Raw genomic sequence first — 20,535 nt, 5'->3', positions numbered from 1 at the left:
TTTTTGATTGGTTAGGACGAGCAGATCTCCGGAGCTGTGAAACACATTAAATAGAAAAATAGAAAAACTTTTATCATCACCCAAGCGATATTCGACTGTGATTGTATCGACACATCTGGGCTGCCATGCTAAACACGCTTGATGGCACACCCATTATTTAATTAAGGTGAGCATAAGCAGATCAAGATTGTTCTCCACTCGATTAGCCCTTTTGAAATTGCTAGGCGTGTTACCTTTCCTAGTAAACAACCCGATTACAATGGTAGGCATGTATGCTTGCTCCTCAGCTTTCACAAGGGATAAGAACGAAAAAGGATCGCTAAACACGCTTCTGGTATATGATGAAATAAGAACCAACAATTTTTGTTTTTTCCGAAAGGAGCTGAAAAAGTACAATCGTAGATCACCATATACGACAAGATATGTGTTGCACAAACCTCATTACGCCAACAAAAAGTGACTATCAATGGTGCAATCCCAAGCCTCTACCCATTTATCATGTCTTTCTTTGTTGGCTGAAATAGTTCTAATTTCACTTTGTACACAGCAATCAAACACAAAATATCACCACTAATAATCCAAGTCTATCTTTCTTCAGCTGTAAAATCGGGTTCTGCAGGCTTTTGAAGCAGCATTGGTGGAACTCTCTCCAACAACCTTGCCTTGCGAGTACCAGTACGCCGCAGGGCACGAAGTGCATTAGCAGCAAATCGTGAGGCATATATGGTGGCACCTAAACTCGGTGAGTTCCCACTTGTATTGGCTAATGCATCTTGCAACCTATTCTCCTCTTGTCGGAGAGACTCTTCAAGCTTCTTTTTACTATACCTGCGCCATGCTGCTTGTATAAAGCATGCTGCCCAAGTCCTCCACTGCTGTGAATAAAACCTGAAGGTGTGGCGGAGTTGCTTACTGTGTAGCCTCCGGAATTGAGAAGCAACAAATTTCAAGTCATCAGCCATTAGAGCAAAGGCTTCAACTTCAGTAATGGTTCTAACAGTTCTGGTTGATATAGGAAGGTTAGATGAGGAGTGGGGATCTAGGGCCCATGTCAGTAATTCCTCTCCACAAAAGTCACCAGCCTTGAGGTATTCAGAGTTGAAGAAGCCAGTTCTTCCACCATTGGTGGTCATGGTTATAAGCTTGCCTCGCATGATAAAGAGCATCTCATCAACTGGGTCTCCCTCCCGAACGATGTAGCTTTCCTCTGTGTAGAGTGCCGGCTTGAGCCGGTCGCACATTGCATCTAGTAGTTGCTCGTCCATTTTTTCAAACATTGGTACCTTAATAAAAATACATCCAGTACAGGATAGATTAAAGATCCAGAGATTATTGATGTATTATAGAGAAACACATACTACCAATAATGTTTATTCCGGCATGAAATGCATTTGGTCATTAAGATGATTAATTTATATCTCCTTTACAAGGCAAAAATATGAATGAAGCTAAACATTTCAACTTCTGATAGTTATCAGTCGTCTTCTACCATTTGATTAAGAAAAGAACCTGGCATAGCTGCACTCCAAGTCACTATAAATTACTAAAATTGGGAGACGAGCCATGACTGGTCACAGTCACACTAGCCGGAATAGCAAATTCTCCCTTTTTTGATAACATCTTAAAAAAGGGAAGAGGAAAAAGAAGAAGACAACAAATAAAGGGGACATAATGGTAATACATGCTGAATTAATTCATTAAGAAGGTACTAGAGAACATTTCATTAAATAAAAATAAATAAATAACAACAGCTCATGGAGCCTTCCTGGAAATAAAAGGAGAAAGAACTCACCCTCATAAGCAATGCCAAGCAGAGATGACGCTTTATGTCTCTTCTAAGGTCCTTGGGAAGATTATGCACCAGATTCTCTTCATCAACACCTCTGGTTTCTTGCCATTTGTATTGTTCATGTCGCCTGATCCGCTCCCTCAGATTCTCAGGAAGCAAGCGGTGAGACATCCATTGCTCTGCATCTCGCCTCTTAACTCTCATTTCCTCCAATCTTGTGGTTGTGGATTGCAAATATGTCTGTTTCAGGAAGACTTTAGTTCATCAAGATCTATAACCACAAAATTTTGTGCCCAAACCATCTAATTAATTTGACTCACATATGATAGTCAGCTAAAGCAAACCATTATAAACTTTCACAAAGCAGTGTTGTTCATTGCCCATGAGGACAATTGAAATTACTCCATTCAACAACAATAAAGCACACACACTGTATCACTGATGACAAATGACACAAGTGCATCTCACAAAAATCACATAAAGCAGATTGCATGTGCACAAACACAAACATAGATATCCAAAAATCTTCACACAGCAAACTTCTCAGGTTCTTTCTCTCTAAAAGAAGAGAGAGAGAGAGAGAGAGAGAGAGAGAGAGAGAGAGAGAGAAGTTTTTTAAATAAATTGCAACCACTATGACATATTGCTAATAAGAGATTTCCATCAGATATTCAAAAGCTACCATCCCAATTATACTGCAGCTCCATTTTATAACTGATCAAAATATTCATGGTCAGGGTTATGCCATAATCAATTCTGAGTAAACCTTGGCGGCAAACCCTGGATTTTGGGTCCTACTATATACTTGTAATACGATGAACAATCCTGACAATAAATGGAGTGAAGTGAACCAAGAAACCATTTCTATTCCATTCCCCTAAACATCATCGCATAAGCAAAAGCCACAAAACAAAAATACTACCAACCTGCATATTTCCAATGAGAAATGAAAACAACACCAATCCTGAGATAGAAATGAGAACTGCAAAGCAGATTTCCCAGACAAAGGTACTTGTTTCAAGGTTTTGACCAAGAGAACTGCAAAAAGGAGCACAGTACAACAAATCAGATAACTATTTTAAAACTGTACAGGTGCTTCAAAAACTCTTTATTAGAAATGGATGGAGATGATACAAAATATAAAAGGTATCAGAAAACAAAATTATGCATGAGACTGAAGAGTGAAAGGCCTAAAATCACCAAGCATACCAGCAGACTTGACATAAATTAGGGTCCTTGGATCCCAATTACCAAACCATACATGTTTTACCAACAGAAAACAAATAAGGCAGAAACTGATAAAAAATTGTTCCTTTCAAATATGAAAAAAAGGATAATACATACACACCTCAGATTTCGCAGGCCCCACCAAAAGCAGTAAAAAAACTTCTTTGGAAAATCATCAGATGCCACAATACCAGATTGAAGGGCATCAAGGAATATTCCAAAGTCGAAAATAGTTGAATTTGGTGTTTGTACAGGGCAAGAGACATTAAGAAATGCTGCATTGTCTCCTTTATTAGGACCACAGTACAAATTATCACGGATGCAATCAGGATACCGACAGGCTTTTTTCCAGCATGTTGTTTCTCTTTCTATAGAAAACAAGTACCAAAAGGCTCCAAGTACCTATAAAGAACAGCCAGTCAATTAGTATTTGATGACAACCAACAGCTCAAAAGTCCAAAACTTACACAAGAACAGATTTTTTTTTCCAATATTGCTTTTCAATTATCTACCAGTGCACCAAACATTATTACATCAACAGAACTATTGAACTAGTCAACAGCCAAACTGTGCCTGAGAGAGAGAGAGAGAATGAATGGAATTTGTGCACCTGTTAATGCCATAGACAACATCAAATTACATAAATATGAAAGTGGACCATGAATGAAGTTCCCAAATAAACTAAACAAAAGAGTTAAAATTAATGAAATAATCACATAAAGGCAAGCGCCAAAAAGTGTTTGCCTCCAGTTTATTATGCATGCCAATGAAACTTTCAAGATTCAATTTACAGACGGAAGAATAGCAGTTGAAATATTAAAGCTAGTTCTGCAAACTCATGTTTCATGCTTCTAATAATTACTGCACATAGTAATCCACCATGTAAATAACTAATGAAAATTTTGCGTCAATATGATCGATGCCTCGCATTTATCTTACCATAAAATGAATAACAATCTAGTAATCAAACTTACATGACTTGCAAGCATGTAAAGAAACAGATTAAATGCGGCTCCTGCCCATGCAGTTTCTGTCAATATGCCAGAAGTTCTTGTAACTTCCTTATACAATGGATAGAGTCGCATAACCCTTGGAAAATACTGGAAGCACACAACAAATTTTAACAAGTTCTTCGTATTCAAAGATCTTGATCCTCTCATTTTTGGAATTATGATTAAAATCACCACCTGGCATAGAACAGTCCACAGAAATTATCAGACTCCATAATACAATGCTAATTTAGAGATAATTTTGACCTATAAAGTTTTCATGAACAACAATTTTGAAAATCCAGGGTTTATTAAAACAACTTGCCTTGATAAAATGGGCAAATATTTAGTATCAAGTACCAATCATATCCAGTTTGGATAGTTGAGGCTATCCTCCAGTTCATGCCATATAGATATTATATTTAAGAGGACTTTCTTTTTTTTTTTTTTTCGAAGAAGGGGGGGCAGAAGTGTTTTTAACAACTGAAGTAAAAGTTTCCAAAGGGGATCCACAACAACCTAAAAGATCCTTGTTCAAAGTGCATAAATGAGGCCAAACTATTTATCAACCATCTTAATAAGACAACTAATATCATTTACAGAATTGAGATCTAATAAAATGTAGTCCTACTTATTAGTTGGCCAATAAGTATGTCAGAAACACACAGGTATGGTAGAGCAGTTTCCTCACCTGCGGAAGTGGAAGGACTGCAAGGATGTCCACTAAGAAATACGATGACAAGTACCTCTTGGCTATTGCCCAAGAATCTTCAACTAAAACACCTCTTCCAAAAACTCGAGAAGATGGAGCAATAAAACCAGTGCGAAACTGAAAAATGATATGAAGTATGTAAAAAATATCTGTGAACCAACGCAAGACACTAGCTGTAATCTCCATCTTCTTGTCCAAGTCCAGACACTTCTTATCATCATTAATCACAGGTACATAAAGGAACAAAGGATCCAGTGAAACGGCAATCACACATGATAATACAAATATCTTATTCCATTTTTGTAGGAAAGGTCCCTGAGGGTCAAGAACTTTTTTCCTGGAATTCAAGCCTTTAGCAATAGTACTACTAAATGAATATGATTTCAATGATTTTCTAATTCTGTTGATGCTTTCAGAGCCAGATTCTAATCCTCTTTGAAACTTCTCAGAAACGGAGCTTATAGTCATCCTAACTTTTCCTGAATGTATCCCATTACTTCCAGAATATTGTACTTCGGTACTTTTCTCTGACTTCCAATCCTGAAACCTGAACAACATATTATCAACAGGAACTGTCACTCTATACCATCCAATTAACATGAAAATTCCTCTATGTCACAACAACCATAAGAAATGTAAACCAAAGAAATTATATAACATCTCAAAATCAAACTCAAATGCTGACTGTAAGATTCAATCCACCGAAAGAGTTATGATGTTGGAAGCAAGGAAGAAAGAGAAACTGATTGTGACAAAAACAGCAAAAGAGATGGTGAAAATTGCAAATATAATGTATTATCATCAATATTATACATCACATTTAGAGGGTCTAATTGTGGTAGATTCCACCACTTCAAGTTCTGAACAAGGTTGCAGCAGAGTTGCCCACAATGGAAAAGTTTGACCACAATATCACTTTGAAAAAGAAAGGATGATTTTCTTTCACAAAAAGAAAATAAAAATGCGTACAAAGCACTATCTCAAACTCACTATACACCATATTTGCTTTCTAAATTTAACAACTCTGGTGCTAATTCTAAGTACTTTTATACCTGCTAAATCTTCATTTTATCTTCAAGATTATGAGTTATGCTTACATGATTTACTTCTTAAATGCCACAATGGTGTCTGTGTCATAAACTCAAGCAAAATAAAATAGCGAGAAGTAATTATATGGCAAAAACAATTACAAAAATTTCAAAATAATTCTAATAGGAACTAACCTCACAAACTTCTCCTGGGGAAAATTCATGACTACAGCTTATTGAAGAAGTTACAATGTGCACTGAAAATCCAACCTTCAACAAATAAATAAACCCAAGAATCTTCTTCATACACCCCAAAGTAATGGAATTTCAATCCCTGTAAAAAATTAAAAAAAAAAATAATTTTAAAGCACTCCTCGTTTCAACCCAAACCCAAATGCAACCTTCACTGATTATTAAGGCACAGTAAAATTTACAGACAATTATAATTCAATGGACGTTAAAAACAACAAATCCGGTGGAACTAACTAATAATGCCATCAGTACAAACACTAAACAAACCAAATTCATAAACACTGTCTTCACAAGAAAGCTTATTGGAAATTGCTGTATTCAAGTAAACAGTATAGTCAACCAAAAGCACTTTAAAATTAGGATTATTAGATAAAATCAACATGAGGTATGATTTCCCAGAAGATACCAAGTTGTATACATGCCACTAATATCCTTACAAAAATATCTTCGTCGGCATATGGCAATGCCCACTGTATTAACATGTTTCCAAGTATAGAGACGCTTACATGTATACGTACATGAAGGGAAAAATGAAAAAGATAGAGTTTAGTTGAAAGAAGATTTACTACTAAAAAAACATCCCCACTTCATTGCATACCCAAAATATAGGAAATTGAAATTTTCCAAAAATGAATATATATATATATATATATATATATATAATTGACTGAATGAAAAATTAGCACTCTAAAAATCTAATTTTAGGAATAGAAACTGATTAGCTGCGGTTATTAAACTGAAACAAGTCAAGTAATCGAAACAAATTGAAGAATTGGAGTGGAAAGGGAAGAAGACAATGAAAATGAAGAGGGAAAAATAGAAGATACCAAGGAAGAAAATATCAGAAATTGATCAACTACTGCAGTTCTTATCAAAAGTAAAGACTTTTTCTTCCCTTTCTTGTTGTTGTTGCGAGTGAGACGAAGAAGAGAGGTATGATTAGGAGGAAGCTTCCTGGAAATGTCTAGGGCAACGACTGGTTTCTACAGTAGTTTTATTTTGAATTCCCAAACAGTTGCTGCCAGGGACGACGGGATAAGGCAAGAAGTCTTGTGATGCTGGGACCCACTATTTTGCTTCCGAACTGTTGCCTCCGGTGCTCCAAAAGCGCGCGCTATCATTATGCTATTTTTTTAGTATGGTGATGATCATCCGATGGGCGATATTTAATTGGTAAATTTTAAATGATGGTAAAAAAGGTACCGGACGGAATTTGAATCGTGGTGTGAGTAGAAACAACTAAGCTACTAGGAAGGAGCTGACCGCCAACTTGATGAGCGTTGGGTAAGATTTTTACGCAAGTCAATGCTGCTGTCGTAGCTTTTCTGGATTACCTGTCGTTGACAGATAATTGTCACCCAACGACTTTGTCCTTGGATCCTCCACCACGGTTAAAAAATTGTTTGCTTGACGGAATAATCAAGTAAAACCCTTGAATTTTAATTACATTTTTTTTCTTTTTTATTTTATTTTAGTCCACAATCATCCTTCTGCATAAATTTATAATTAATTTTCTTTTTTTTTTAATTTAAAATAATTATATCTATCATATTTCATTTTATTAGTAAAATAGTTCGTTCAATTAAATTTTATATTTACATGATAATTTAGTTTATGTTTAAATACTTATATGTTTTTAATTATTATAATATATAATTATCTAAATGTAAAACATTATTTAATTGTAAAGATATTTATAAAAATATAAATAATTAATTATTTATATAAATATAAATATATTTTTTTATATTTATATATTTTTTTTAATTAATTTTATATAATTAAATAATGATTAAATTCATTTTATATGATGTTAAATTTATATTAAATATATTTATTATTTTTTTGAAAATATTAAATATATTTATTAATAATTATTAGGGATTAATTATTTTAATAGAGTATTAATTAATGCAGTTATTTAAGAGAAGAACTATAGAAATAAGGAAAATTTCAGCGTGACTAATCGGTGACGCACTTACAGCCAATGCGATGACAAAAGGTACGCACACAGACACAGAAAATGACAAGAACAATATGGACACGTAGAATTAATCTCCAACTATACAATCGACTGATTAATAATTAGCCATTGAAAATATTTATTACAGAAAAATTAAAAAAAAAAAACATATCTTAAAGCTCCTTATTATAATTAATGAACTATATATAATTTAAGCCATATGTATTTTTAATTAATAAAATTTAATATCTCAAATAATAACTAATAAATTATATAATAAAAAATAATTTTCATTATAAAATAATTAATTTTAAAATATTTGTATATATAGGCATGGTGAAAGATTAATTTTATATTGATTTTAAATTGAGTTGGACTTAAAATTTTAATAAGTCGAAGCCAAGTTTTAATAGTAATTTTAATTTAATTTTAATTAATTTCTATTTTGATAAAAGAAATTTTAATTTTTCTTTTATTAGTATCGACATATAAATAGATTGTTAATATATTTGATAGAAAATATTATATCTTTTCTACTTTTATATATATATATATATATATATATATATATATACTAATTTAATATTAAGTAATCTAATTTCAATTAATTAATTAATATATTATAGAAGATAATCGCTGGAGTGGATGCATGAGGGGTGCCACGTTGCCACTTCTCTTCGGTGCCAAGCTACACAATGCTGGTCTCTCTCTCTCTCTCTCTCTCTCTCTCTGCAATCTTGCACGCTCTTGCATACTCGTACTCCCGCACTACTCTATATCGACATTATCTCTGGCTCACTCTCTCTGTCTAGGTTTTCAGATCCCCTGAGTTTCTAGAGAGAGAACTTTTCAGCTGATTCAAAAAAGCAGATTCAGATCCTCCACTTTCGAACCAGATAATAAGTCGGATCCGATCCGCCCTCAAAACTCGCGGATTTTCAACCAGAGATCCGTAATTTTTTGAATAATTTTCCATTTTTATTTCAAGAGAAACTTCTCTGTATCTCTCTCTTTTAAGCTCTTTATTATGTTTTGATTTCTCAGCTTTATGAGCCTAGTAGATTAAAGGTAAGATGTCAATTTGTTTTTGATTATGTAGGGACGTGCTTGATTCATTTGGCTTCCTTTTTCGGCCTTTCTTTGTATCCTTAGACAGACATCCCATTTTGTAGCTGAGGTAGCCGAGAAAATTTTAAGAAAAAAAAAATCAAAATTTTACATATATCCATGCTTGTCTCTACATATATGCATCAATTCAATGTCAAGATAATGCAGCTCAATTGTGCTGATTAGAGTTATTAGTTTTCTTGAACTAGTGCTGATTTTAGTTTTTAAAGGAAATTTATCCCCCCCAAATGAAAAAAGGAAAAAAGAAAAAAGCTTCAATATATGAACTCCCAGCACTTGATTTGAACCACTCACAACATTTCAATTTGATGATCATTAGAGAACATCTGGTATCGTTTGGAAATCTTTTATTGTTGAGGAAAATGTTGATTCTAGCGTCAAATGAACAATTCATGAAGAGGAAAAAAAGAAGAAGGAAGGATTAGTGTCCTTTTTTCATACAGAATAGGCCATACTTGAATCCATTAACTTATTTTATACTGATTTCATAAAAATTTGGGGTGTAAATTTGATCATAACAGTTGGTTTTCGTGATGTTGTTGGCAGCTACTTCCTTAATTAGAGATCTGGCTTTGAAGGTCAGACTGGTCTATTTAGATGACATGCAATACCTGCATAAGGAGTGTGATTGCTCAAGGCGGAATATTTTCCAAAGCAAGGTCTCAGTTGAGCAATATCAGGAGGGATTTACATGCGGGTCTCCACCTAGGTTATCCATTAAAACTTAAGTTGGCAATAAATCTAAGTATGATGGTCGATTCAGGCTCAACAGCAAAACGAGGACCTGTTGTTGATGTGCTCGCAGAGAAAGATGATGATGGCGGATGTGTTAGTGGAGAGTGGAAAAGGTGATTACAGTTTTTTTTGTTTAATGGATATATGCATTGGTAGGGGAAGTTTTTGAAAATAGTCACTGTACAGATTAGCTATATCCACTTTGGTGTTGTTTTACTTTTGTCTTCATACAATGCAAATATATAGCTGTTTAGGATTATACTTGCCTAGGACTAATAAACTACCATGTGGTGATATATGAACTGAAGTTGCATTGATTGCGTGTTTCTTTGTGCTTTTTTGGTGCGGTGATGTATTTGCTAGTTTACTTTTTACATGATATTTTGTGCCACATGTTTGACTAAAAGCATATCTGCTTGAGATAGCTCAGCATGGTTTTGGCGTGTATGATTTCAGTTAACTGATAAGATAAAAGAAATGAATGATGTCAACTATAATTTGTCACTAACTTGAAACTCACAGTGGCTCTATGTAGATTTTTTTTTTTTTAATTTTTTTATTCTGAAGTGTAAAAGAAACTTTGGGAATTATTTACAGCAATAAGAACAAGCTTTGAAAATATTTTTATTTCCTTATTTTTTTTGAAAAGGTATAAAGAAGGAATGCATTTTCAATTAACATTAAATATTGTTTTGTTTTAGCCCCCTCTTGGTCCCTATCTAAAGACTACAGCATTTTATCAGGAACACTACTTTTATGTTTGTCATGAAAAATGGATTATTACTATGAAATTATATCTTCAAAATCCTTCATATTTCTGCTCCCTGAATTTGTCTTTCACTCTCTCTTATATAACTGAAGGACTAGGGATCTATAATAGCTGTAATCAGAATAACAAGTTATTAACAAGCTGTGTGTTGATTTCTTTTCTTATTGACAGTGAAGACGGCAAACTGAGCTGCGGGTATTCAAGTTTCAGGGGAAAGAGAGCAACCATGGAGGATTTTTATGATATTAAACATACTAAGATTGATGGGCAAACAGTCTGCATGTTTGGAATCTTTGATGGTTTGATGCCCTGATCTCTTTGAATGAACTTTACCAATTTATATGTGTTATGAATGACTATCTATTTTTGACTCGAGGTAGAAGGTACATTACCTGGTGATAGAGCAAAAACTGATGTATTAGAATAATTAGTGTGTTAATGTTTAACAATCTTTAGATGGTAACTATGATGTGTGCAAGGGATGTATAAACATGTGGAACCTATTTATTCATTTCTTTAAAATACAGTTGTAGCCATTAATCGCTTACAGCTAGGAAGTTGCATAAACAGACAGTAGACAAATTGATTGGTATCTAACCTGCTGTGTGATTTATTTAAGGAAAGGAATATATAAGTGCTTCTCAAAAAATGGTGTAACTGTTGGAGCAGTCTACATGATCTAATCATTTTGCCATTTCAGCTTTGGATAAGTTGAACTAATATCTTCATGCTTTTCTTTTATAGCCAGGACTGTTTTTATAAGAGTAAAGCATTATGTTTTCTTTCTTTCTCTTTCTTCTTCTTCATCTTTACAATTGTGTATGTGAGTGTGTAGAATGGTTTCATTTTAACTACTTTGATGCATCATTCTAGGTCATGGTGGTTCCCATGCTGCTGAGTATTTGAAGGAGCACCTATTTGATAATCTGATGAAGCGTCCACAATTCATGGAAAATCCCAAATTGGCAATAAGTATGTTCAAGTTTTCTGATGCTCATTATTATGCATCACTGGCCATCTTCAGGATCATGTTATTTCATCATATTCTTTTCCACATGGTAACCTTATTAATTATGCAGGTGAAACATATCAACAGACTGATGTGGACTTTTTGGACTCTGAAAAGGATACATATCGTGATGATGGTTCTACTGCTTCAACAGCAGTATTAGTTGGTAACCATCTATATGTTGCCAATGTTGGAGATTCTCGAACTGTGATATCAAAAGCTGGAAAAGGTAGTGCTTGCACAGTTGCACTGTAAATTGCATTTAGTTCCAGAGGTGGCAATAATTTCTGGACAATATTATTGTGAAGAATGACATTCTATGTGTTAGTGATGTGCTGATTGTGCACTTTTCGAACTAGTGAAAAGATAAAACATTCAATGCACCATCATGGAAAAGTTGACATGAACTTCTAAAAACTTTTACATGGCGAATCAGAAGTCAAAGGCTGTTGCTAATAGTGAATATTGTAGAAAGAGATGATTCTCCTTGATTTCAATTAATCTGTACATGGGTATATATATACAATTGATTCCTATAATTGTGTTCTACTAATTAGGAAGAAATCCTAAATAAGAAATCCTAAATAGGAATACAGAATACAGAATATACAGAAAAATAATATAGTGATTGACTTTCCATAACACTCCCCCTCAAGTTGGGGCATAGATGTTAATCATGCCTAACTTGTTACAAATGTAGCCAATCCTAGCTACATTCAGAGCTTTTGTGAAAATATCTCCTAACTGTTCTCCAGTTTTGATGTGTCCTGTTGAGATGATCTATTATTGAATCTTTTCACGAACAAAGTGACAATCAATCTCAATATATTTGATCCGCTCATGAAACACCGGATTAGAATCAATATGGAGAGCAGCTTGATTATCACACTATAATTTCGCAGGTAGGGAGGTCTTAAAACCTGTCTCATCTAGTGATTGACGTATCCACATTACCTCACATACTGATTGTGCCATGGCTTTGTATTCGGATTCAGCACTAGATCGAGAAGCTACACTCTGCTTATTGCTTCTCCAAGACACCAAATTTTCTCCAACAAAAACGCAATATCCAGTAGTTGACCTCCTGTTAACCTTAGATCCAGGTCAGTCGACATCTGAAAAACATTCAACATTCAAATGTCCATGATTACCATATAACAAACCTCTTCCTGGAGCGCCCTTCAGATAACACAAGATTTGTCCCAAGGCTTCCCAATGAGCAACAGTTGGGGAAGACATAAATTGACTTATCACACTAACGGCATAAGCAATGTCAGAACGAGTGACTGTAAGGTAGTTCAATTTTTCTACCAATCTCCTGTATCTCTCTGGATCTTCAAACAACTCACTATCCCCTGCTAACAGTTGTAAATTTGGAGTCATTAGTGCACTATAAGGCTTAGCACCTAATTTTTCTGTCTCTGTCAATAAATCGAAGATATATTTTCTTTGAGACAAGAAAATACCCTTCTTGCTTCTCATAACTTCAATACCTAAGAAATACTTTAACAATCCAAAGTCTTTGGTCTGAAACTGGGTTTGGAGAAAGGTTCTAAGAGATGAAATACCTGCAGAGTCATTCCCAGTGATGACAATGTCATCCACATAGACTACCAGGAAAATTAGACCAGTCTCAGATTGCCTATAAAATACTGAGTGATCACACTTACTCTTTTGCATACCAAATTCCTGTACTGCTTCACTGAATCTCCCAAACCAAGCACTAGGACTTTGTTTCAAGCCGTAAAAAGACTTCTGAAGCCTACAAACTTTACCCAACTCCCCTTGAGCAACAAACCCAGGTGGTTGCTTCATATACACCTCCTCCTAAAGATCACCATGAAGGAAAGCATTCTTGATATCCAATTGGTGCAAGGGCTAATCATATGTAGCTGCCAAGCGAACAGAAATAAGTTTAGCTACAGGATAAAAAGTGTTAGAGTAATTAACTCCATATGCTTGAGCATATCCTTTTGCTACAAGGCGTGCTTTTAACCTAGCCACAGAACCATCAGGATTTACCTTTACTGTAAATACTTATTTGCAACTAATAGCTTTCTTACCAGTGGGCAAAGGCAACAGTTCCCATGTACCATTAGCATTTAAAGCCTCAATTTCCTCTTTCATGGCAACAAACCAGCTAGGAAGAGACAGTGCCTCACCAACAGTATTAGGGATAGGAACAGAATCTAAAGAAGTAACAAAATACCGAAAACAAGAAGACAATTGATTATAAGAAATAAAAGAAGAGATAGGGTAAGTACATGAACATTTACCTTTACGAAGAGCAATGGATAAGTCTAGATCAGAATCATGATCAGTATGAGATACAGGATCTCCCAACGAAGTAGCTAGTGGAGGATCTGAGTCAGGAATCTCCAATCTCCTAGAATAAACATGAACAACGGGAGGTCCGAGTAGGTTTAGAGACAGAAGGAACAGGCTGTGGGAGAGGACTAGACATTGATTGGACAGTATATATTAAGAGACATCCTACTCACCTTGACTCTCATACACAGATGATTGAGGAAAAAATAGAGTGGACTCAAAAAATGTGACATTTGCAGAAACAAGATAACGATTAAGAGTAGCAGAGAAACAACGGTGTCCTTTTTGTAGCCGGGAGTACCCAAGGAAGACACATTTGAGAGACTTTGGATCCAATTTAGTAACCTGTGGACGAATATCACGCACAAAACAGGTACAACAAAAAATACGGGGTTCAACAGGGAACAAAGATTTTATAGGAAACAAAGCAGTATAAGGAATATCCCCATTAAGGACAGAAGACGGCATACGATTGATCAAAAAATATGCCGTAGAAACTACATTCGCCCAAAAGTGTTTAGGAACTTTCATCTGAAAAAGAAGAGCACAAGTTACCTCAAGAAGATGCCGATTTTTTCTTTTGGCCACGCCATTTTGGGATGGGGTATTCAAATAGGAAGACTAATGAAGAATGCCATTTTATATCATATAAGACTGAAATTGTGCTGAAAAGTATTTTTTGGCATTGTCACTTCTTAATATGCGCACAAAAATATTAAATTGAGTTTTGATTTCATTACAAAAAGGCACAAAAGATAGAAAATAACTCAGAACGATTCTTCATTAAATATAACCAGGTAACACGAGAATAATCATCAACAAAAGTAACAAAATAACGAAATTCAATTTTAAAAGTAACAGAACAAGGACCTCAAATAGCAGAATGAACTAACTCAAAAGGGGATGAAGCCCGTTTATTGACTCTAGACACAGAAGGCAAACGATGATGTTTTGCAAACTGACACGACTCACGTTTTAGTACTAATAAAGATTGAAACTGAGGACACAGCTTCTTCATGGTAGACAAAGAAGGATGACCCAATCTACAATGAGCTTCAAGAGGTGTTAAGGTACTGGAGCAAACAAGCGACCGCGGTACATGATTTTCCAGAATGTATAGACCACCTGACTCACTTGCTCTACTAATAATCTGCTTCGTCGTAAGATCCTGAAACAAACACTGGTCACGAAAAAAGGAAACAGAACAATTTAAGGTACGAGTAAGTTTACTAACAGAAAGTAGATTAAAAGAGAATTTTGGTAGAAACAAAACAGATGACAAAGAAATTGACGAAGTCAGGTTCGCAGTTCCAGAACCCATGACACAAGAAGTAGAACCATCAGCTAAAGTAACAGTAGAGGAAGTGAGATTAGACTGAAAAGCAGATAGAAGACTTCACCTGTCATGTGATTTGTCGCACCAAAATCAATAACTCATTTGGATGAGGAAGACACAAGGCATGTAGTGGATTTACCTGACTTAGCGATCGCAGTGACAGGGGAACTGGTAGGCTTTAGAGATGCCTGATACTGGGAAAACTGTGCAAAATCCTCTGCAGATACCAAAATAGTTTTCTCAGAGGTAGAATCCTCTACTACCATATTTGCCATTTGTGATTGCTGATTTTTTCTCTGAAGTTGCAGACAATTATATTTTGTATGGCCAGGCTCATGGCAATAATAACAAATAACTCTTCTTGAATCCTGATTAGAACTAGCCTCTCCATTACGCTGATTACTTCTGTTGCCTGTAATTCCTCTACTTCCTCTTCTATTACCCTATTGTCCATTTGGATTCGGCTAATAAGAGCACTACTGGCAGGCTGTGAAGATTGGGTACTCTCTGTACGAAAGACCCGTGTGAACGTTTCATGCAAAGAGGAAATCTCAGAACTGGAGAGAATTTGAGATTTAGCAGTCTCATACTCTGAAGGAAGACTTGCAAGAGAACTCATAACAGTCAGTTGCTCCCGTTGGGCCTGCTGAACTTTCACATCAAGACTAAAAGGCAATAATACATTAAGTTCCTCATATACCCGTTTAAAATCCATAAAATAAGCCGTGAGAGACTTATCCTCTTTCTCAGCATGGTAGAATGCCTTACAAACATCATAAATACGGGAGATATTCCCTTTATCAGAATACAGAAAATCTAAGTAATCCATCAATTCCTTAACAAATTCACAGTGATTAATTAAACTAATTACCTCACTGTGAATCGAGTTCCGAAGCAGCAAAAACAATCGAGCATCCTCCATTAGCCAAGTTTGTCGTGTATCATCCGTAGGTGGATCTTTAGTAAGGTGATCATCCTTATCAATGCTACGCAAATAGACCCTAACAGTCTTACTCCACTCTAGGTAATTCGAACCATTAAGTTTGTGTTATGTGATCTTAGTCATCACCGGAATCACATCAGAAATAACATTCTTATTGTCTGCTAGTTGTTGAGACAAAGAAAACTAACCGAAAAGTTAATCCAAAGTGTTTACAGCAGTAAAATAATCCAAAATCACAAATCAATCAAATACCGTAATAGGATCTAAGAGTCAAACCTCAGAAGTCCTTTAATGGTGTACTGGATCAGGCAACAGCACACAGTGGTGAAATGAGAGGGTTGAGGCGACACCGGCGATGTTGATCGGAGTCGAAACGGCCAATCGGCGGCCAAGGTCTCTCCTGAGCTAGGTGGTGAGAACAAATAGTCACCCTAGATAGATGACCTGCTCTGATACCATGTAGAAAGAGATGATTCTCCTTGATTTCAATTAATCTGTACATGTGTATATATATATATATATATATATATATACAATTGATTCCTATAATTGTGTTCTACTAATTCGGAAGAAATTCTAAATAAGAAATTCTAAATAGAAATACAGAATACAGAATATACAGAGAAATAATATAGTGATTGACTTTTCATAACAAATATCAATCTCTAGACGGCCTGTATTGGATAAAGGATCTTTGTTATGTGGGTTGTGTCTGCTTAATAAACAAATTTATAGGTGCAAGGAATCATCTGATGTCTGTGCATATTATTCAACTTATTCTATTGTATGTGAGTCATTGCTGTGTGTTCAATTCTTTATATATATATATATATATATATATATATATATATATATATAATTTTGTTAAAAATGATTGCCATTATTCAGATGTAAATTGAACATTTGCATTTAGTTCTCTAGGACAATGAAATACTAAATTAAGGTTGTGGTGTAACCAGATGTTCTAAGTCTATTGCTAATGATTGCTAAATTGCTATCTTGCACTCTAATGATGCTTGCGATTAGCTTATTAATCTGTATTTGTTTATTTATTTATTATTTTTTTTCCCACGGACAGCAATTCCTCTCTCTGAAGATCATAAACCAAACAGAAGTGATGAAAGGAAGAGAATTGAAAGTGCTGGGGGCGTTGTAATGTGGGCAGGTAAGCATTTTTTAAACTTTGGTCTGTCTTTCTGTCCGTCTTCTTCTTCTCCTTTGGGCTATGATTTTACTTTTCAAGCATTTGACGTAGCTGCCAGTGGCGATTAACAACTATTTACTGGATCCGACTTCTGATGTAAGACATTTTGGAAGAGTACTCTGTAAAAGGAAGAGATTAGACATTTAAAATGATAAAAGCCTTTGCAATCTGGATGTATGGGGCAATCCAATTGGGTTAAATTTTTGCATGATGTTTATGGGATAAGTCCTAATAATAGGTGGAGAATTCCTATTTGTAAGCTCTCTTGTTGCTAGGTACCTTATGTCCTAGCTGACAATTATAGATGCTTTCGACAATCTAACAATTTTGATAAGGGTTCGAGACGATAAAAGTGTGATCTTGAGTTTATTTATATTGTAACTAGAGTAAATGTGAATTTGGGATGCACATCTCTCAGCCTGAGATTCCATTCCCAACCCGACCAACTGCAAATTTGAACAGGTCAAGAAACCTGTCGTTCATGCCATACCAGACCGATGTATAAGTTTCTCATCCAACAGGTCTAGCAAACCGCTGTCCGGCTGATCCAATGATCCTGAACAATTTAACTAGAAAGGAACAGATTAGCTATTTGTACCACCATGTTCATCCTCTCAGATTTTCAGCAGCCTCAGTTTACTTGTCATATAAATATGAATCTATTTGTTGAGGATTATTGTCTTTATTTTTTCTTTTTGCTATAAATTAGGATAAATTTGAATCAGTTGCTCATAAAAACCAATTGTCTGGTCAGGCACCTGGAGGGTTGGCGGTGTACTAGCTATGTCACGTGCTTTTGGTAACCGAATGTTGAAGCAATTTGTTGTTGCAGAACCTGAGATACAGGTAATATTTGATATTGTATTTTTGCAGCACAATGGCCCATCATTTTACCATTGAATTAAAAATTTCCTTATTGTATCTTGTAATAAAAATTTCCTTATTTGAGTGTCAAGCATGTAATATTGGTGAGGAATGTGTAGGGAAAGCATCGTGTCAATGAATGCAGTGGAAAATTTCTGTTGATTTTGTGTTTCTGTTGTAGTAAATACTCCATGAGTGCAAAACAATCTTCCTTGGTTTTGGTTAATATTGGAGTTAAAAGGATGGGTATATCAAATTAAAAGTTACTTTGGCTAGTTTTTGTTAACATTTTAATTAGATGTCGGAGTTGTTTTCATTGTATTAGTTTGTCAGAACCACCAAAAATTATTAAAAAAAAAAAAGAAAGAAAAAGATAACCCAAAACCATTGAAGCCCGCCTATTGCACAAGATTTAGACAAAGAAATTGGCAGCCATTTAAGATTGAAAGTTTTCCTTGTGCAAAAAGCACTGGAATCCCAAAAAAGAGAAACTATAGTTGTCACAAGTAACATCCACTCTTGTTTCCTATTATACTTTCAATTACACTGTTGGCATTTCTAGCAGGTTTTTCAGTGAACTTTGGATATGATAGCTTTATTTGTGTGTCTATTTATGGAAGCTCATTCTAGGATTGCCACGAGAAGATTCCTTGCATATTGTGGGTCAAACTATATGTGATTTTACTAATTGCAATTCACCAGGAAAAAAAAAATCAGCAAAATTGTGTTCTTCCTTTCAGGATCAGAAAATAGATGAAGAATTTGAATTGCTTGTACTTGCAAGTGATGGACTATGGGATGTGGTACCCAATGAGGTATGCATGCCAACACCACAATTCCACACACACCACACCACACAACACCCACCCACCCCCCCCCCCCCCCCCCCCCCCCCCCCCCCCTTCTTCTCTCTCTAAGATGAGCATTGTGCACGCATGCCCATGAAAAACCACAGGCTGAAAGGCACTTCTGAGGAATGATCTAAATGAGACATGAGATTTTGATCATTATAAGGATATATGCCTGGTTGGTTTATGGGGTCAAGATTCCAATTGTTGGATTATATTTTATTGATGTAGTCCTGCAGTTGGTCTGCCATCTATACGATTGAGTTGATTTCCTGGAAATGATTTTTTTTCCCCCTTCGGATTGAATCAACAGAGGGTTGTTTGTAACTTTTTAGACTTTTCCTTAATCTGTTTGCTGAGTAGGCGTGCATTATGTCTAGGATGCGGTTTCAATTGCTCAAACAGAAGAAGAACCTGAGGCGGCAGCCAGAAAATTAACAGAAGCTGCTTTTACGCGTGGCAGTGCAGACAACATTACATGCATTGTGGTGAGATTCCATCATGACAAGGCAGATAAAGGCAATGCCCAGAGTAATTAGAAATTGCTATTTATGTTAGCATGTGTAGATTTATTGATGCTTTACGCAAATCTAGTTTTGCTATCTGTGCATGCATGATAGTTGAATGTGCATATGGTGGAGTCCATTTGTTTATTCATTGTTTAGTTTCTTAACAAGAGCATGGACTTGGGTGCTCTCTTCTATTCTAGAGCCTTCCATACAGCTGTGTGTCTACTGCCTACCTTCCAGGCTTTAATTTTCATCTAATAAAGGTATTTCGTGCCTCTTTCCTTCACTTTGCTCATTGAGGTTAAACCATGGTCAATTTAACGAGTCTAGCTCTAATTTCCTTGTAAAGGTCGATAATATTTAACCAGTCTAGTCGGTGGTTCACAGTAATGCAAATGCATCAAGCTGTCAAAGTTGACTCATTCTTTAACACACAGTTTTCGTTTTAATGGGCTAATTAAAGTTTTTATTTTTTTGTTGATAAAATTAAATTCAGTTTTTAGATATTGATTTAATAAATATGATAATCGAAATAATTTATTTTTTATTACTTTTATATAATTCATATTTTATTGTTAATAATATAAACTCAATTTATATATAGATCATGTTTTATCGATTTAACAATCCACAAAAGAAATTTGAAAGAATATGATAACACGATTGAATTTGATTTATTAAAAGGACACTCCTACTTGCCTCATAATCGAGCGCTCCTCATGGATGATATTTTTTCAAAAAAAATAAAAAGTATATTTTGAACCCCTGAACATCAATACTAAATTGAATTATATTTATATACCTAGAGGCAGTAAACATATATATATTTTTTTATTTAGATTATAAATAATCTTTAAATAGTAATTTAATAGTTCAAGCTCAAACTGTAGTTCACTCAAAGA

The 20,535-nt window shown here is 35.0% G+C and overlaps 2 protein-coding genes across 4 annotated transcripts; one reads left to right on the top strand and one right to left on the bottom strand.

Moving 5' to 3' along the window:
- Positions 1-313: 313 nt before the first annotated feature.
- Positions 314-7,051, bottom strand: LOC110646841 (cyclic nucleotide-gated ion channel 1). Its single transcript, XM_058132770.1, has 8 exons — positions 6,825-7,051; positions 5,941-6,079; positions 4,697-5,264; positions 3,991-4,203; positions 3,138-3,418; positions 2,716-2,827; positions 1,793-2,029; positions 314-1,283 (listed from the first exon to the last, which is right to left on the bottom strand). The coding sequence occupies exons 2-8, from the start codon at positions 5,967-5,969 to the stop codon at positions 585-587; spliced, it is 2,139 nt and encodes a 712-aa protein (XP_057988753.1). The 5' UTR covers positions 5,970-6,079; positions 6,825-7,051; the 3' UTR covers positions 314-584.
- A 1,561-nt stretch (positions 7,052-8,612) lies between these two features.
- LOC110646823 (probable protein phosphatase 2C 76) lies at positions 8,613-19,919 on the top strand. 3 transcript variants are annotated; one of them, XM_021800390.2, is made up of 10 exons: positions 8,616-8,912; positions 9,060-9,137; positions 9,635-9,936; positions 10,764-10,891; positions 11,466-11,564; positions 11,672-11,830; positions 17,287-17,373; positions 18,167-18,258; positions 19,017-19,091; positions 19,505-19,919. In XM_021800390.2, the coding sequence occupies exons 3-10, from the start codon at positions 9,686-9,688 to the stop codon at positions 19,661-19,663; spliced, it is 1,050 nt and encodes a 349-aa protein (XP_021656082.1). In that variant the 5' UTR covers positions 8,616-8,912; positions 9,060-9,137; positions 9,635-9,685; the 3' UTR covers positions 19,664-19,919. The 3 variants fall into 3 exon arrangements, with proteins under 3 accessions (XP_021656092.1, XP_021656100.1, XP_021656082.1); XM_021800400.2 differs by lacking the exon at positions 9,060-9,137 and having other exon boundaries at positions 8,613-9,028; XM_021800408.2 differs by lacking the exon at positions 9,060-9,137 and having other exon boundaries at positions 8,615-8,912.
- The last annotated feature ends 616 nt before the right edge of the window (positions 19,920-20,535 follow it).

This window comes from Hevea brasiliensis, chromosome 13 (assembly GCF_030052815.1).
Source record: "Hevea brasiliensis isolate MT/VB/25A 57/8 chromosome 13, ASM3005281v1, whole genome shotgun sequence".
NCBI lineage: Eukaryota > Viridiplantae > Streptophyta > Magnoliopsida > Malpighiales > Euphorbiaceae > Hevea > Hevea brasiliensis.
This window is presented reverse-complemented; position numbering and strand designations above follow the sequence as displayed.

What these genes read in the sequence shown, in the direction of transcription:
- LOC110646841 (XM_058132770.1), bottom strand. Translation starts at nt 5,969, where the DNA reads ATGAATTTTCCCCAGGAGAAGTTTGTGAG. An exon ending in CAGTCCTTCCACTTCCGCAG is followed by an intron (nt 4,204 to 4,696) that starts GTGAGGAAACTG and finishes GTTCTATGCCAG; the next exon opens with GTGGTGATTTTAATCATAAT. An exon ending in TTCTCATTGGAAATATGCAG is followed by an intron (nt 2,030 to 2,715) that starts GTTGGTAGTATT and finishes TTCCTGAAACAG; the next exon opens with ACATATTTGCAATCCACAAC.
- LOC110646823 (XM_021800400.2), top strand. Translation starts at nt 9,686, where the DNA reads ATGACATGCAATACCTGCATAAGGAGTGTGATTGCTCAAGGCGGAATA. An exon ending in AAATCCCAAATTGGCAATAA is followed by an intron (nt 11,565 to 11,671) that starts GTATGTTCAAGT and finishes TTAATTATGCAG; the next exon opens with GTGAAACATATCAACAGACT. An exon ending in GGGCGTTGTAATGTGGGCAG is followed by an intron (nt 17,374 to 18,166) that starts GTAAGCATTTTT and finishes TTGTCTGGTCAG; the next exon opens with GCACCTGGAGGGTTGGCGGT.